General features: G+C 44.0%; 1 protein-coding gene and 1 long non-coding RNA gene across 2 annotated transcripts in view; one reads left to right on the top strand and one right to left on the bottom strand.

The window, feature by feature from the left end:
• The window catches only part of si:ch211-246m6.5 (von Willebrand factor D and EGF domain-containing protein), a 28180-nt gene extending 10977 nt beyond the window's left edge, over nt 1-17203 (bottom strand). The window contains exons 1-16 of the mRNA XM_061032791.1: nt 16932-17203; nt 12642-12826; nt 12234-12462; nt 12054-12119; nt 11414-11646; nt 8907-8996; nt 8657-8798; nt 7691-7908; nt 6432-6505; nt 5324-5600; nt 5017-5219; nt 3999-4909; nt 3687-3823; nt 3439-3600; nt 3247-3351; nt 1689-1803 (exon numbers count right to left, since the gene is read on the bottom strand). Coding sequence (XP_060888774.1) covers nt 1689-1803; nt 3247-3351; nt 3439-3600; nt 3687-3823; nt 3999-4909; nt 5017-5219; nt 5324-5600; nt 6432-6505; nt 7691-7908; nt 8657-8798; nt 8907-8996; nt 11414-11646; nt 12054-12119; nt 12234-12462; nt 12642-12826; nt 16932-17064 — 3280 coding nt within the window. The 5' untranslated portion in view covers nt 17065-17203. The remainder of the gene's footprint in view (nt 1-1688; nt 1804-3246; nt 3352-3438; nt 3601-3686; nt 3824-3998; nt 4910-5016; nt 5220-5323; nt 5601-6431; nt 6506-7690; nt 7909-8656; nt 8799-8906; nt 8997-11413; nt 11647-12053; nt 12120-12233; nt 12463-12641; nt 12827-16931) is intronic.
• Nucleotides 136-16723, top strand: LOC132959631 (uncharacterized). Its single transcript, XR_009667051.1, has 5 exons — nt 136-257; nt 639-776; nt 1701-1824; nt 8650-8830; nt 16641-16723. It is a non-coding gene; the product is annotated as an uncharacterized LOC132959631 (long non-coding RNA).
• Nucleotides 17204-18558: the final 1355 nt, after the last annotated feature.

Genomic DNA, 18558 nt, shown 5'->3' with positions numbered 1-18558 from the left:
CTAATTTACACCAACACTAGTAGCTCTTTCATCATTCCCACCTTCAAATTTACTTCTACAGCTACAAGTGTTTGTGTTTTCATGTCCTCAGTTAAACTCTTTCTCTCCAGGCTGCTCCCGTAAGACTCGGGAGGGGGTGGGGGGTTTGTTTCCACCTTTTCTCTCCAAGCTCAGCCCTCAACGGCCGCTTCAACACGACCGCAATCGCATCCAATTGTGACGTCGCACTCTCCTGACAGATGTTGAAAAGTAAGGAGGTGACGGTAATCTCAGGAAACACCTGCTCAGCATGACGGTAACATGTTAAGAAACCGACCAGAGAATGCTCGCTGATTAATGGGATTATTACTGCGGCTGAATTCCTAACATAACCTGAGTAGAAATTAGAAGAAGAAAAAAAAGTGTGGTGAGAAAATTCCACCTGAATGCAACATGAATCAGTTTGAAGAAAAAGATGCATCCTCTCCAAATGGCCTTATTGTGATAAAAGTGGAAGAACAAGAAGGCTCAACTTATCATTTATTCCAGCCTTACCTTTCCACTCTCTAAGTTTTTTAAAGTGTTAGTTAGGATGATTGTTAGTCTGTGTAGCTGTGCTAATCATCCATGTGATCTTCTCCCTCCCTTCTCTCTCTCAGACCGGTTAAGCGACAGGTCAGGGCTTGCTGAGAACCTGGAACCTCGGCTCCTTTGATCTGCTCCCGGTGACAAACAGGACCACAGTTGGACAGCTGAAACTGACAGACCATCAGGAGGACTGCCACCGTGCTAATAGAGTAAGATAAATACTGTTGTCCATGTAAGTCATCATTAGTGGGCTGCAAGCTGAGGCAAGATCACGTCCACTCCCTCACTCAGTGTGGGAGTTAATCAATGAACCCTAAAACACCAAGTGATAACTCCAGATTTAGATCCTGCTGTCAAACCTCAGCAGCCTACACTCTTCTGATTGTCCCCTTTTGACCAGATATTGGAGCCTTTCTGCAGAGATTCACTCCCATTATCCACAAATATGACGTTAACCACCAGTTGACATCGTCCCAAAGATTTGGTGAGTAGAGATCTTCCACACCACATGTTGAACGCTACCTTCTTATGAACCTGTTTTTGTGCACCAGGGCGTTGCATTGTTCACAAATTTAGGAAAATCTGAAAGAATATCTCGGTCAAAATATCTCTGTAATCTTAAACCTTAAGATTTTTCTTTTTGAAACTAGTCCAAACTAGGGTCTGGCGTTGATGCAAATCTTGCAACATGTTACATATGATGAAACAGTAGATGACTCAAGACGCTGCATATTGCAAAACTCTAATCACTACTTATTAAAATCTGCGTTCAGAAACTTTCACATGATTTTAGTGAATCTTTGAATAAAATCTATTATTTCAAAAGTGTTTTTAAAGATAGTTCCAGGATCAGGAAACATAAAATCGAATTGTATGTTATGTCATCGTGTCGTACCACATGGTTGTACTGCGTCGCCGTATCGCCTTGTATCTCATGGTATCTTATATCGTATGCAATAGCATTGTAGTGCAATGATATTTATTGAGCCCAAAGCCAACAACCATGAAAACAGACCTCTGTCTTCATTTTGGGCCAAATAGTTCAAGAAAATGTGTAGAACTTTGTGTTTTCAAATGTCTGTTTTCTGTATTATCTGGGAACCTGATAGGTGTGTTTGTACCTTGATTCACAGACCAGGTGAATCTGGAGGTGTCCGGGTCACAGAGGAGGCAGGGGCTGCTGGGATTGGAGTCTCCTTCTTTGAAACACATCCCGTCGACGTTGCACGTCTTCTCCTGGCAAGAAACAGCATCAAGGTTTGGCAAAAAAGTTTGTTTGTGTGCTGATATTTACAATGTTGTTTTCAGAAGTCTTTGCAGCTTCCAGAAATATAAACATCATAATAAAACAGTTTGGGTTTTAGTTTTGTTTCCTTTGGAGAAGCCAGGTAAGTAAGAGGAAATCGGTTCTTAATATACATCATCTGCTTCTCCTCTCCTGAAGATAATTCAATTTAGTTCTGTTTGGCTAGCACATGCAAATCTCTTGGTGTCTGTGTGTGTGTGTGAAGGTTGTTTTTAAGGTTACAAGTTGTCCTGTCTCTGCTCCCATAAAAAGCAGTTCCAGTAACAACAGGACACCGTCTGTGCCTTGTTTTTTTTAATGGTTTGGTTTTTAAAATACCCAGCTGCTGCTTGCTGAGACGATGGGAACAGACACATGTTTCTGGTTTACTCATTCAACCAGATAATAGTTACTAAGAGAGCAGATTCTGCAGCCTTAACAGAGTGTGAAAACACACTTTAGCAAGTTCACATGTCTGCTAAGTTTGTTTTCCGTACCCACATAAACAAAACAAGAGAGTCCAAGTTTGTTCAATAAGAGCTGCTGTTATAACGTCCTTTAAGAAAGCTAAATGTTGTGCAGACTGATCGCCTAATCAAACTGCATCGCTCGTCTGAACAGGTGTGATTCTCAACCTTTAATGGCACCAGATCCAGAAACGTTCCCATGTGGGTCAATTAAAAATACGATACGATACACTTAACTGTCCCCTTGGACTCCAAACATTCAGCTGCTTCCACTAGATCATCATTTAACATTACCCATAATGCACTAGATCTCCAGGAGTCCAGGTCACAAGCAGGGTACAATAACATATAAATATAAACACCACTATTTTTACATAATTAAGGCACTGGGACTAGTTGGTTTGGCTTTTTTATTGCCTGTGCATAATGAGTGGAAGTAGCCACTGTGACGCCAACAATTAGTTTGTGACTATCGTTTTGAAGCCTTAAGCTTTCTATTTTCTCTGTTGTGTTTTTTTTGTCTTTAGGAGCCAGAATTGACCGTAGAGTATTTGAATACGATGGTGGAACAAGAGAGGAGCAGAGGATAAGGATAACAAACATCAGAGCTAGTACAGCATGTTCACTTTGGATGCTAAAACAGGCTTTAGTCTTCCTAACCTGCAGGAAAAATGTAAAAGCCGACTCCTAATGACTTCTTTTAGAGCAACCAGACACTGATCTTGAAATTTTACAGATTCCTGTCGTAGCTCCTCGTCAATCACAGGCTCTTAAACATCTCGCTTTGTCGTCTATTTGTTGTCTAAATTGGAACAAAGTTTACAAAATGAAAATCCTGCTGTGTTGAAGAAGTCGTGAAACTATGGATGGGGACTCTTAGAAAAAGATACAAATCATGTGAGATGTTCACTTTAGCACGTGAGTTACCTTTAACTTACAGAGTCCTGAGCGCGACGCCTCGCAGACTTGGCAAACGCCATCGTAGATAGTCAGCACCTTAGCCTGGCTGTACTGGGAGCCATCGTTGGTAACCTGAGGCAGGAATGAGATGAGAATTCTTTAAAAAAAAATACAGAACAGAACAGCAAACAGAAGAAAAGGTTCTTCATCAGACATTACTTTAATCTCCCAGCGTGCGTATGGTTTGTCGTCCATCATGAAGTCCTCCGTGTTGACCGCCGTGTTGCTCAGAGACGGTACAGCACAGTCTAAAGCCTTGGAGCTGAGGAAGGTGGCTTTGGTTCTCTGTTTCTCCCCTGGAACCCAAACTCCATTCATGTACTGCGGAGGCAGAGCAATGACATTCAGAGGAAATGTTTTTGAAAGCAACAGACTTTTATCTGACCTTAGCGATCGCTTTTCCTAACCTTCAGTCTGGTGGCGTGACAGCTGAGGTCCGGAGAGTCGATGAAGCCGAGCCCGAAGACTCGAATGTTTCGACAGTTGACGGCTCGTATGTCACAAAGTCCACTGTTCTCCAAATCTGTTATCTCTACTGGCTGGCCTGTCAGGAGAAATCGTTTTTTCAACACTACAGAAATTCCTTACTATGCAGATTTTTGTCAGGACAGTTTCTGCAATGTGGATATTTAACAAGTATTCATCTGCATATTTATAATATTTTGGTGCTCTGTTAGAGTTTAAATGCACAAAGGAATGGAGTGACTCTGGATACTCACTGATTGCGAGGCTGCAGTCGTAGAAGCTGTGGCTGGAATAACATTGGCAGCCCCACTCTGTGCACTCTCCGTTTCCGTTGCAGAGGTTTGGGCAGCGCAGCGCTGTCACCACTTCCCTGGCTGCTCCAGGCGGACCATCCACCTCCATGGCTCTCTGGGTCCGGTTTTCCAACAGCCTCCTCTCACACTCATTCTCCAGGTAGGGCAGCAGTGCCTCCTCCCAGTCCAGGTCGTCCTTGAGCTGCAGATCCAGAATGCATAGATCAACCGCCTCATCCAGACGGCGTCCCAGCAGCGCACGGCACACTGTACCAACAGTAGAGTTGGCCAAAGCTATCTGACACACCTCGAGGGCTTTTGCGGAGGTCAGGCCACTTGGTGTTGGCCATTGAGGCTGCACCTCCGGTCGTGTTTCTGCTAAGTGATCCTCAGGGAAGAAGTAGGCCAAGTTATCCAGATCAGCCTGGCTGAGACTCTGAGCAGCAAAGACCGGCTTGAATTCAAAGGAAGCTTGTCTCTTACGTCTATCAACTGAGAGAAGATTATCCTTTCTGAACTCGCCTTCAAGCTCAAGATGGCCATCACTGTTTTCATTATCCTCACCGTCAAACCAAAGGTGCCTCCTCTCCAAAGGATGACTGTCAAACTCAGACATATCCAGGATGCTCTCCTCTTTCTCTGGACTCTTGATATATTCCACTGTGGTGTCCATCGAGGGGAACACAGATGTGTAATCCACGTTATCATATGCTATGCACTCGGAGTGAGCGGAAGGAGCATACAAGTTCCTCATCCCTCTGCTGGCCTGATGAGAAGTGCGATATCCTTTTTGGCAGATGCAGAAAGGCCTCCTGAAGTCCTGCGTCATCCCAGGAGGCGTGTTGTCAAATAAACTCTCACCAGGGCCTATCCTAGCAAACACACAATAGAAGGGGAAACCACAGACACAAAACAGCTCTTTAGAGAATCTATTTCAGACATATGAGGTCTAAAAAGCTAATTGCATTTCCCGACTGACCTCCAGTCTTCTATGAAGCGATGCAAGTCATCAGGGCCATAGGAGCCACCACTGGAACCTTGGAAATCGTTGTTGCCATTACGGTCGAAGGTGCCGCATAGGCCTTGTGTGTTGCTGTAGTCAACGCTGGGAGCACGGACAGATAAACTCATCCCCCAGTCGTCCACATCAGCCCTAATAAAGGCCCCGGAGGGAAAAATCAACTACAAGAGGAGAGCCACATTCAACAAGTTAACATTAATTCGTTATACAGGAGAAAATGTCCAAAAAAAAATCTGCCCCATTGTCAAAATGTTCGGATACCTACGGTGACCTTCTTCCCCTGGTGGGACTCCATCACCCTGACTCTACTGCCCTCCCCGTCACCGAGGTTCTTCAGGGTCAGCTGTGGCCTGGACTCCTGGGGTTGGCCGTTGCACATGTCGAAGACTGCGACCTCATTCCCCTCTCGTGCCGCAACGCCGCAGTTACATGCGACGGCGTAGTGTCTGCTGCCGCAGTCCCACTGGCGAGAGTGGACCTCAAACTTCCTGACGAGGCTCCGGTAAAGGACAAAGGTACCGGTCTGGTGGTTTTCATAACGCCTGCAGATGGTAGATTGTCAGAATCTGAGTTATCTGATGATTTAAAATTGAACGTTAAATTACCTTATGTTGTGTCTTTGAAACAGATCTTTAGCATCTGATTCTACAATTCTACAATTCTACAATTCACTTAGCAGACGCTTTTATCCAAAGCGACGTACATCAGAGAGTAAGAACAACACAAGCAAGGATCTAGAAAAAAGGGAACAATGTCAGTAAGAGCAAACGATCAGCTTTGAGTCTGATTGGACACACAGGTGCTGACAGGAAGTGACCAGAGGCAAAGCACAACATTGAGGGCAGTTCTTGAGAGCTCTAATCAGTATAGAAACCATCTTATAAGTCGTCGTTATCAAACAAAAACCATCGTCATTACCATCATCATCATCAATAATATGGAGACCATCATCATTAAGTTAGTAGGTATTCATGAAAGAGCTGGGTCTTTAGCTTTTTCTTAAAGGTGCAGAGGGATTCAGACGCCCAAGGTAAGGTGTTACTAAAATACAAATGGACGCCCTGATTTTATTCCTCTCTACAACACTGTTCATCTTCGACAGTCTGTTTGGTTAGGGAAACACAATAGGTCATAGGTTAACGATAATGGCTTTTCACATGGTACTCAATCCTCTGTCTCCTGGCGGGAGGTCCTGTGTTCTTTTGCTACAAACCTCCAACCTGGCGGACTTTCTCCGTCCCTGTTCTGTATCATAAGGAGCTTCTCTGAGCAAGTGTTGGTATTTGACACCTTGGAAACTGGAACAGGCTGTTCAAACTGAATCTATAATAATCACTTAACGCCTACTGATGAACGATTAGGAGGTAATTTACCTGCCGTCCAGGGTAATGACATGTGGGTCAGTCAGGGAGTAGCAGATGGAAGTTGGGATGTCCTGGACCGTGACCTGGGGGCAAAGATCAGGAGAACAAAGATTAGTGGGGCTCCACCCGGTGACCCTCTGACCTGAGGCTTTGATGTTTCAACTAAACACAGATGGGAATCTCCTCTGTGACAAGCTCCTCAGAGACACTTTGTCTGGAGGGCTGACATCACGTCTTACATAATGTAATAGCTATTGTGGAAACAGGTAATGGCAGTATTGAGCAGAGCTCTTTCAGTATCATGTCAAGTCATCAAACAGGCACACCTTTGGCCCTGAACCCCCACCGTACCCTCCAATCTCATGAGGCACTGTACAACTGTGTGTATACATAAACATTACAACACAGAAGCCTGAAATTACACTTGACGTTGTAATGCCCTATAATTAAAGTAATTATACCACACTGCTGTTACTCTATTATTTATTTATTTCTGAACCCTGGAATCCCCAAAGGCCACGTGTACCTCCTCAGAAACTGCGCTCAAGAGTCCAGCTACCGCCTGTAAGGACCATGTCTGATGCATCCTGCATACCAGATCACCATAAAGTCAAGAATGGCACAACATGCTTCTGAAACATCCAAAAGGACCCCCTGTGCAGAAAAGACTGTTTTTATTTACCCAATGACCCTGAAGGACCTCTATAACCTGCTCAAGGATCTCGGAATAATCTCCTATTCCACCAAAACATGGAGGACAATTAGGATCCATAAGAAGCTCTGCAAAAGACACCAAACATTAAGACTGGGACAAAATATTGATACTGCAATATACCATCACCCTGACTTGTTTAAAACAGTTTTATCAAAGCTGGCTCCAGATATTGGTATTGGTGGAAGAAGAGAACAGAACAAATGTATATTCTTCAGCTGATCAGATATAGAATTATTTTCAATGATTCCAGGGTTGTCATCAGTGAAGGAGTGAGGAGAATCTCCTGAGTGCCTTGTGGTCTACTGGACCTGTTCAAGATCCCTCAATGACCTTAAACACTTGAGACTGAGGTGAACTATTTCATGCATCCCTTGGAATCCCTCAAGGATCTCTTGAGTCGCTTCAAGGGAGAGCTGAAGTTTTTCTACGATTTAGAAGTCTACAGATTATCCATGGAACTTACGTTTACTTTAAATCAATGTAATCAGTATGAAGATGTGGACATGAACCAGAAAACAGCAGAGAATGTGTTTATTGTTAGACTTTAACTCACTTTCAGGGACGTTGGGTTGTAGTTTCTCCAAAGCCGTGGTGCACTGGTTCCTGGCAGAACACCGACCAAACTCGGTCGGTTCCCGTCTCGTGTGAAATCGGTGACCGCAGTGACATAGAAGGTTGCCCGGCCACAGCTGCCGTCGCGGCAGGCGTTGGGCTGAAGCTCCACCTGGCAGGCGGACAGCGCCACATTCGAGGCCTCGTGTCCGAGACTGTCTGTGGACGTCAACACAGCGGTGAGTTAGTGTTAAAGGACGACACACAGCTGCTTACAGGACTGTAATAATGTCTTCATGGGCTGGCTTTGATGTGGTGATGGACCGGGCAAGTCGGAGCAAAACAGAAGAAGAACTGAAGACAAGATCATGAAATGTTTACACGTCTTCATCACCAACTGGAGTTCCTTCAGATCTTATCGAAGATGCTTCTGACATCTTTAATGGATGGCAGCCCTCTTTTAAAGCATTCTGAAGGCATGAGTAAGAAGTTAGCGTCTCCAATAGCTACTCACAGTGCCTGTAATTGGTGTTTTTGTCTCATAATCGTCCCATTAAGGGGACTCTTTAGGGTGCTGGAGCTTTGCTTTTTGGCATCCAAACATTAAAAAAAAGATACTAGACCTCAGAAATATACTGCTTTGTCAGAGTATTTGTAACCTCTGTCCATTATATCTATCTTGACTTCTAAACATTGTGGTGCTTATTGGCTGATTTAGCATTTAATTGTCTTCTTGCTTTGTTCCTTTGTTTTATAAGTACTTGAAAAGTTATACATTGGTCTAAAGGATAGTTTGATCTGCTCTAATGGCTCCATTCCATCTCTTCAAGTTTGGATTTTCTGCCCTCTAACAACTTGACTTAATGATGACCTTTTCCAGTTATCACAATCTGCAATCTTCAAAACAAAACAGTAGGAGGTAAGAGTGACAATAAACAAAGTCTCTTTATTTTCCTGCAGGTCTGACCTGGATCATGAACGCTCAGAGACAGCGGGACTGCACACTGGAGACTGTGGTCGGGGCTGAAGCAGGGGATGGGCACCGTGCTGTGGACGGTCACCTCGTGCTCTTTACTGTTCTCTGCGATGTGGAGCGAGTCCAGAGAAAACTGGAGAGAAAGACGACATTAAAAGACATCCGGTGAGTCTGCAAGGTTTCTTTTTCCATTTCTTGATTACTAGTCCTTCTTATCTGGGTGTAGAAGATGAATGTTTACCTTCAGTCCTGCGTAGAAACTCTCACTTTCTTTTGGAGTTGATCTGCCGTGGCTGGAGTTGGCTCTGAAAGTCGAAACGCTGCAGGAAAACTGCAAAGAACACATAATGCACGTCTCAATCCAAAAAAAATCCACATATTCAAAAGAAGTATTGCTTTATCAGGGTGAGAATCCTTCAAAAACATGCCTCAGATCTCTGTGTGTTTTGAACAAAGTAAAACGATGATGCATTTTTGCAAGGCTGCTTTTTCTTTAATTTCAATGCAATCACTTTAAAAACGCAACAGACAGTGAAACTATGTGTTTGACTCTATTTACAACAGAGAGAGAGCCTTACATCTTCTCTATAACGTATGTTTGTTAGGCTTGAAGAAGACTAACAATGTGCGGCTGACACAGTATTTGTGATTCATCCAAACATTTCCCGCTGTAGCTCTCAGTCCAGCGCTCCTCTCATGCCGTCCCCATCATCTAACAGCCGTCCCCCCTCTCATGGTTTAAAAAAATGAAGATCACCTTTGACTCAACTCAGCTGCTGCATCAACATGTGTTTAAGACGACGCTCTGCAACACAAACCAGACACAACTAACACAACCCAGGGGTCCAAATATGGAGACACAATGCTGCTCCACAGCTGTCAGAGGGTTAAAAGTACCCTCACATCACCTCGGGTTCAAAACGCATCATGGTTAACATCTAATGACTTAATGTTTCTTGGAAGACAGAGCAGTCTGCAGCCTCTGGGTTTAACTATCTGAAAATGAAGCTGGGCAGCAGACTGTGGAAGAAAAGCAAAATTTAATCCTGACAATGATTACCCCGAGAGCAATCAAAGTTTCACGTCTGTTCAGCTGTAAGAAAGATAAACGTTTTAATGAGAAGCCAAAGAGCGAGGAAACTTTGCCAAGCTGTCGACTCTCGACAAGCTTTTCATTTCATTCAGCTGCCACCTTTCATCAACGCTCAGATTACGGATATTTCTTTGGATTTTCTACCTCTTCCCCTGCTAAGTGGAATTACTTTCACGAGCAAGCAACTCAACCTGACAAGCTCCAACGTCTTAAAATCACCAAAGTCTTAAAATCAGCAGCAAAAGGACGCATGTATTGTTTTGTTTGTGAAAACAAGTTTCAATCCAAACTGTGGAAAATCCCAGCTGGAAGAAAGATGCAGTTCTTCTCCTCACTCCGACATCTCTGGCCGACAGACGAAACCAGACTCAGAGAGGTTTCAAAGATGCTCCCTCTCCCTCTCTCTGTCTCTGATCAAACTCTCTGCATCACCTCACGTCTTCTGCTAAAGGAATACAGATGATGGACATCTGACCACCAGCATGCACATGCAAGTGTTGGCTGAGGAGGAAAAGCTGCTTTAAAGTCAAAAACACATCTTTTATTAAAAGTAAAACACAGACGCCACAGGACTAGTCAACATGTGGTTAGAGCCTTCAGGAGACGATTTGCTGTAAAATGTGGACACGTAAACATTACAGACGAGGGCAGAGGGTCATTAGTGAAACTTTAAGAAGAGTCAACATGCCCAAACTCCAAATCTGACGATGCATTCATTTGGATTCAGGTGGACATTCATGGGAACGACAGATGTTTTAGAAGACCAAAGCAGGTCAGGGAATAGAAACAGTTTGGATGTATTACCTTGTGTTTGAAATGTCAGATATTTGCAAATGCAAGATTTCTGCCTTTGCATTGAAAAGTCAACGATAAAGTGTTTTCTAATCTATTCTAAATAAGGCCAGAGAACTTGAAAAAGGGCATCCAGAGTTTAAAATAAGGTGACTTTTTTGCAGTCTTATGTGACAATATAGGCTAATCATTTAGGTGCATCAACAAGTTTTGAGTCAACATAAACACAGGATCTTTAACTTCCCCTGTCAGAGCTGGATGAATGACCTTTAACCTTTAACTTCAGAGGGAAGTTCTTTGTGTGCATTCAAATATAAAGAGAAGGTTGCATTTTGAAATATCGACATGAAACAACTAATTATTCAATAAACTGCATGACACTCTTTGTGAAACTTTAATGCTTAACTTTACAAATAAAACATTTGTAAAATCGCACGTGAAATTTGCACAAAATTGAAAGCACAACACTTAATGTTTCAGAACTTCTCTCAACAGCTGATTCTGCTGTTGAAAATAATGTGAAACATGTGAGCAGCAGCTTTATCTTTATCTTACAGCGAAGGCTCGGCCAGTGTCGAGATAACATCCCTAGAAACCACTGTGAGGATTTGAGGGGAGCAGATTAAATAGGAAGCATGTGGAGCGCCGCTTTGCCAACCTGCAACTCGTTTAACTTCCCCACCCTCCTCTTGCCTTCTCTTAACGGGATGTGACACGCGTTGCTTCTCCGCCTGCACGTTTTTACGTCTGAACTCCGGCGAAAAGAGGTCAGAGTGATCCGTGGCTTACTGCGTCTGGAGGGGTCAAACCCCCTCCACATGTGCACCCCCCAATAACTTTCAGCACCGTCTGGCAGGAATTACCGTTTCTCCGAGCCTGAAGTGAACGCCATCCATCTCCACCAGAGAGAAGGGCTTCAGCGTGGATTCCTGCCTGATCTCAGCTTTCATGCTGAGGCCGATGTGTCTCGCCCAAACCACCTGGAAGCCCAGCCGCTGGCTCCACGGCGGGGGGACGAAGGAGCACCTCAGGTGGACACTGTGGCCGACGAGCTCTGGAGTGATCACCGGCCGGGACGGCAGGGACGGGACGGCGGCTGAAAACACAGACAGAGGATTAAATTATCTGAAACAACCCTGATTTTAGGATTTTAGTTTTGAATTTGGAGCTAATTTTCTCCGTGCAATTTAGATATTTTGGCTTTTTGGTAAACAAATAAAATATTTTGAAGATGTTGCATCAGGCGTTTTTTTTACTTTTGTCTTATTTTCTTAAATTTTATAGGCAAAGAATTTATCAAAATATAAAGGACAGATTTAGTGCATCAAATCAGAAGTAACATCTAGCTGATCTTGTAAGTTATGTTTATGCCGTTACTAAGCAACAGAACAGCTTGTAAATATCCAGAGATTGGTCTGCTTCCACATAAAAAGTACAGTGCTTTTTGATGCTTATCAAACACAGAGAGGGGAGGGTACAGTAGAAGAAAGCAACCACGCTCACCTTTGCATCGACCGTTGACTTCTACCTCACCTGGTGGGCACAGTCTGGGTCCCAAATCTGGAGCCACTGGAACATGAGATTGAACAAAGCTCTTAGTTAAAACTTCAAAATCAAAGTGTTGTCTAATCTTTGACCCTTAGGATTTGAGTGTTGAAGTCAGCTGAGATTCTGCATGCTCACCTTTAGCGCAGTATCCCATGCACCCCTGCGTGGGCTGCAGGTAGTAGATCATGAACTCGCCGCAGTTCCTCACGGTGACGGGGATCTTGAAGAGGCAGCAGTCTTTGGTGCTGCCGTGGAAGAACTGCCAGGTGGCGCAGGCGGAGAGCTGACGGACCTCGCCGGGTCGAGGCAGGGAGGTGTCCTTCAGGGAGAGCCACACCGGAGCCTGAGTGCCACAACGGTTCATCTGCACAGAGGACGACAGAAACAGTTATTACCTGCAGCGAGGGGGTTATTACACCCTGCACCTGGACTGAAGGTGCTGATTAAACACTGCTGTTCCATTTGGGTTGGCAGAAGAGGTGTGAGATGTTTCTGCGGATTATGACAATCAAAATGTCAACACAGAGTGCAAAGATGTCCCACCTCAACGCAGGTGGTCGGCATCTCGGCCGGCTTGTTGTTGATCCTGAATCTGTACCATCCCCGGGACAGCGAGTGGTCACAGATCAGGTCCTGGATGGCCGTGTTCTGGATCTCGGTGGAGTCAAAGCCTACGCTGCGATACGGATCATGCAAAATCTGGTGTCCTCCTGGGTAACACTCTGGAGCTGAAACAGAAAAAACAAGACAGGTGTCAAACTTTCATCTGGACAGAGGACGTTTTTGATGCCTTTCAGATCAGGAAACGAGAGGATTGTTCCGGACTTTAAACCTGCTTAAGTGTGTTTTTTTTTATGTGCTTGGCTCTGCCTCAGCCTCAAAGATCAATGTTCTCCTCGGCTAAAATCCCCTCCTCTCATCGTCTTCTCCAGTTCCAGATGTGTCAATTTAATCAGGAGGAAATGAAAAGGGGAGATGGGATGAGGGGTTTTACCCCGGAGTAAAACTGCTGTCGGCCGTGTACAAGACAGACGAGTCAAAGTTAAGACTAAACAAAAATCAACTCCAGCTGTCCTGGCGATCACTACAAATAAGTCGCACTGTTCTTGACCTGACTGAGAAGTTTTCTTCCTTTAATGTACTCTGGCGATAGAGAATTGTTTAAAAACCAAAATGTCTTTATTGATCTTTGAAACATTTTGCTCTACAAAGTGTAATTTCAAATCTAGATGTTATTCCTGATCCTTCAACGTTACAAAGTCAGGCAGATGTTTACTCCATCTCAAACAAAAATAAACATTTAGAAGGCAGGATTCAAAAACCTGCATGTTGAATTTTAGGAGAATCTCACTGTTACATCAACCACATTTTCATTCAACTGAATCTTTTCTAGTTCCTGTACAGTTGCTCAACTCTGACTCCAATTTACTTTGATTGATCGCTCATTTGAAAACTGGAGAAGACAAACTCACAGATGAAGATAACTAATGACCACCTGACTCTGTTAGCAGAGCAGATGAGAAGAACTAGGACTTAAACGGTGTTAGAATTACGACTTGAATTGGCTCTTTAAACTGTCAGTCTGCGATGTGGAGGTGAGCATCGGGGATCGTTTTACCCACAGAGGTTATCTAAATTTCTAAGAATAACAGACATTCCTTTGAGCCTGTCGCCTCTCTAAACTCGCCGCGGGAAAAAGCCAACGGGCCATGACGGGACCTCTGCAGCTGGAGGCTAAAACAACCGGGGAAGATTATTTGAGGAGAACCTGCAGCTTTCCACACGAGCACATTTTCAAAAGCTTCCAAATTCTGTGAAGTGAAACAGGTCAACAGTGGCTGACACAAGAAAGAACGAGCTTTTCTTTCTGTTGACGCGCACAAAACGTGTTTCCTTTCCCTTGTTTGAGTGAAGTCACGTCAGGGAAAACAAACACTCGGGGTATTTATGGTCTTAAGGGAGTCAAAGCTGTGAATGGACGGGGGGCGAGGTTACAGCCTAAACAAGGACGAGCAGGCAGGTCTGCATGTTGAAAAGCAAACTCTTGTTGTTGACATCGCCGCCTGTCTGCGTGTGCTTCTCGTCTGGAAGCTCCTCTGACGAGATTCCAGGTCACAGGTCGTCCAAACAAGCAGGTTTTAAGGCAGGAGGACACTCGTCCAATCGTCGGCTTAATGAGTTTACAGAGCCGGAGGGGAGGCTGAGCTAATGAAGCGGCCCCCGAGGGGAGGGGGGGATCCCACTCAGAGGGAGGTCTGAGGCAGCCCAGATGTGCAGGGACTCTGCAGAGATTTCTCAGGAAAGGAGGTGAATTTAGGAAAAACGTGGTGTTAAAGACGACGGCGTCTTAGGGGCGTTTTTCCCAGAAGGCTTATCACCCAGCGTGAAATCACAAAGAGTTATGGGTCTGGACGAGGTCGCAGGACGCTAAGAGCTCATTATCACTGATTATTACTGCAGACAACACGTTGGAGGGTCTTCATCGACGAGTTAGAGAATTCAGTGATAGAAAAAAGGATTTAATCGAACGTCTTGATAGCTTACTAACTCAAGTTCCTTCTTCGATACGATGGAAAAGAAGCACGCAACCCTTAAATGAAATCTTGCACAAGAGAGAAAATGTCGACAGAAGATGATAAAATGACAAAGAAGATGTCGAATAATCTTTTAAAGTCACAGGTTTTTATCAGAGTCGAGCGTGTCAGCAGCATCTCTGGACGTAGCGCTGGTAGCTAGCTGATCCAGATGTATAAAAAAGCATTAGATGGATTACCGAGAAATTCAGACCAGACGTTTGGTTTCCCAAGAGAGTGACCACTTGACCTCTCTTCTCACCTCCTCTAACCCAACCGTCAGGCCAACCTTTTCAGTTTAGCACAAAAAAAAAATGGGAATTGTGACACTTTGCAGCGCAGTGGCGTGAGCACTGTCAGATCGGGCCCTCTTAGGGAAGTTTCCTACATTTTGGGCGACTGCTTTGGTTATTAGTTACGCTGCAGGGCTGCCAGGGGAGGGCTCCTCTCCAGTGCTGGGAGAAGAGAGTCTATGTAAGAGGTTTCACCGGCTTATTTAGAGGACTGAAGCCGCCAATTCTTGGTTTCATATTGGGGAACTAACACATGATTTGCAGAACAACCCGGTTAGCAGCCTCTGCAGAAGTCGAGTATTGATTTACAAAACCCTTTTAATGTGTTCTTTAAAGTCTGATTAATCCCTTCTTCAGTTCTGCAGAGTTATTTTGCATCTTATTCAAACATATTCAGACAAATCTTTGATGCCTTTTTGTTTCAGTTGCACGATGACATGAAAAGTCAAATCAGTGCTGACCTGTGAACTGTTGTCAACACTTTGAATCTTTTCAGTCGTAACTGATTTAAATGAAGTTCAGAACAAAGTTTGAAGGCTCCACATGATGTTTTATTGGTGACGTCCTGAAGGGGTCAGCGGGGTTAAGTACCAGGGGGGGGTCTCTACGTGACTGTGTGTTGTTTAAATACGTCTCTTTCAGAACACTGGACCTCGACTGTGTGTTGTTTTTGGGTCAGCTGGACTGAGTGTGTGTCCTGGAGTTACAGGATTCCTTGTAGACTTTGTTTTGGCTCAGAAATGTCTGGTATTCTTTTTGCAAAGCTCCGTGAGGACCCTCAGCGCTTATTTTTTACGACGGCCGGCCTTAAAGTTTTACGACTGCGAGCTTTGATGTGCTGCTGGACGTCCTGGAGACGATGAGCGAGAGGGAAGGCTGACCAACACAACATCTTTACGTTAAAGGAGACACTTTTTTTGATCACATTTCTTACAGGATGTCAAACGTGATCAAAGTTTTTCCTCTTTTCCGATGTGTCAATTATTTAATTTTGTGCATTTATTGGATGAAAAATGACATTTAGAAGTTATAAAAACACAGAGTCAGCTTTTATTTCAACACTTTTAGCTTCCTTTCATCCTGAATCAAGAAGGACTTGATCGATCTTTGTGTTTGAGTTTGTCCAACTCATCTCAAAGCTTGAACGTTTACATCCAGTCTGAACAGAGATACGGAGCAGCTGTAACAATAAAATACATCTGACAGTTTTGTCTTTTTGTGCTTCTTCTAAAATCCTCGTTTAAAAGTTTGGATTCCAGATTATCCAGATAAAAGAAATCTGACAGAAACACAGAAAACGAGGAGCAGAGAGCTGCTGATTGTTTACGTCCGCCTTTTTATGAGGACTGCGCTCAGTTTGTGTTTATAAGTCTGCAGTTTTATTTCTGCTCATGTTGTTTTACAGCTTTTTTTAAAAGGTTTTTTTTAAGTCATTGCTAATTGAAGTTTAATTTAACAGAACCAGAACTTTGTGTCTTTAGAAGGACTTGTTTGTAGAAGTGATAAAGTATTGACAAGAAAAACTTTTTTGGATGCAAATAAAGAGGGGCACATATGTGAGGAAGATTTGAACAACCACTGAGGAGACAAATGTTTTTGTGTTTTTGTCTCTTTTACTCTTCTGTGTTTGACCTTTGACCTGAGGTTTGCTCTTGTCTCTGTTTTGGCCTCTGAAGGTACTTCTAACCTGTGGACATGCTGAGTGACAGGAATGCAGCCTCACGAGCCAAGTGTGCACAATCTTCTGATTCAAACAGGCAAGAAGCTTCTTTGTTTCTGCGCTTTATTTGCCTTCATATGATGAAAAACTTGAGCCTGCATGTGAGACTCGGGGTTGCATTAGAAAGCTTTTTATTTGGTATCATGTCGATGGAAAGTCTGGCAGCTTATGACTGCTTGAAAACGGTTAATCGAGGTGTACAAATGCACTTAACAAGTCGGAATCAAAGTTTTTTTCATGCACCTACCATGTTGCGCGAACGCTCCTGATTGCGCGATCAAAAGCAGCGCGATGTGTAGAAAAAGGTGCAGCGATCCACATGCAAATGAGTCCATGGCTGCGGCTCCGGGTCGTAGACAGAAGAGGGATGAATCAGTCATCGGGTCCCATTGAAAGTTCCAGAAAATGGTTCGAAAGTGGCGAAAATGAAACTTTTTCCCGCTGCAGGAGAGAGGCTGTAATTTGCGCTGCGCTCGCTGCAGACTGCGACGGATCTGTGCAGAGAGCGCAAGATGACAGAGAGAGAGAGAGAGAGGGAGAGAGAGAGAGGGAGAGAGGGAGGGGGGGCAGGCTGCTCGTGTAAGTGGTTCCTCTGTTATCCTCGAAACAGACGCTCAAAAATCCCCGACATGATCCAAACGCACCAGAAGTCCTCACAGCAGCGTCTCTAGAGCTTCCTCGCGCTCCATCACGGTGTCAACACGTCGTGCTCGATGTGAATCTACACTTCGAGACGTGTTAGGACTCTCTGCCGCGAACTTAAAGGACGCAGATCTGTGCGTAAAACTGAAAAAAAAAAAAAAAATATGCGAACAATTAGAGAACACGTGCTGCGGCCACATGATGAACATCTCATGTTTCCATAACAAACAGAACATCTCATTTCTGCAGCTTTAGTGACTCACTGACTCTGGACGTATCGTGCATTTCACTGATGGATGACAGTAATCACCAGCTGGAGGAATAAACATGAATTTAGTGTAAAAATCACCATGGAAACAAGCTGGTGGTGCAGCAGACTTTACACGAACATAAATACAGGCAGACTTCTGCAGCTTCATAACATAAATGACATGAACTCACTACATTTTTCAATGAGGCTGACTTCAAATCTTTTTAATTTGTATTTTTTACTTAATTAATTTAGCTTTTCACTTTGACTATGACCGTGTTTGACTTCAGTATGCTTCTTTTCTGTCGGCTGTGATCCGGTTTGTGGAAACTGCAGAAGAGGCCTCATGTGCCTCGGCTCATTATCTCTTCATGTGACTGAAAACATTTGAGATTGGGAGGTTGTGACTGAGAGGATTTCTCAGCGTGTGGAGGTGAGAACCTGCAGAGCTGAAAGGGAGAAGGTGGTCCTCCTGAGTTTGGAGTAAACATCAGGTGCACGAGGCTGCAGAGACAAAGACAGCATACCTTTCCACTAAATCAAAGAGCTGAGCGGAGCAAGCAGCAGGTGTTACCCGCTCGCCTTGTCATTCCCTCTCTGCTGCGAAACTGTGAGAACGTCTCAGACTCAGACTTGATGGATGACACGTTAGGGGATCATTTGCTTCACAGTCGTTTTATTTTTTTTTAAACTGTAACATTTTAATTTGGTTGTAAATCTCTGCTTACAGATGTATCTCAAAGTCGCCCTCAGCATGTTGAAATATAACATTAAATCTGTTTCTGGAACAGCTTTCAGGCCAAAAACTTATTCTCTGGTCGTCTTGACTATGGTCAAATCAGAGTTCATTATTGTTTTGATCGACAGCCCCCTGGTGGTTGAATTGACATCATGCTCCTTTAATCACCTTTAAACCGTTGAATGCAAAATAACAGCACTCATGTTAAAGTGGAAGTATTTTCCTCCTTATGTCATGTTTTAT

This window comes from Labrus mixtus, chromosome 24, assembly GCF_963584025.1.
Source record: "Labrus mixtus chromosome 24, fLabMix1.1, whole genome shotgun sequence".
Classification (NCBI taxonomy): Eukaryota; Metazoa; Chordata; class Actinopteri; order Labriformes; family Labridae; genus Labrus; species Labrus mixtus.
The sequence above is the reverse complement of the archived record's forward strand: the minus strand, read 5'-3'. Positions and strand labels throughout refer to the sequence as shown.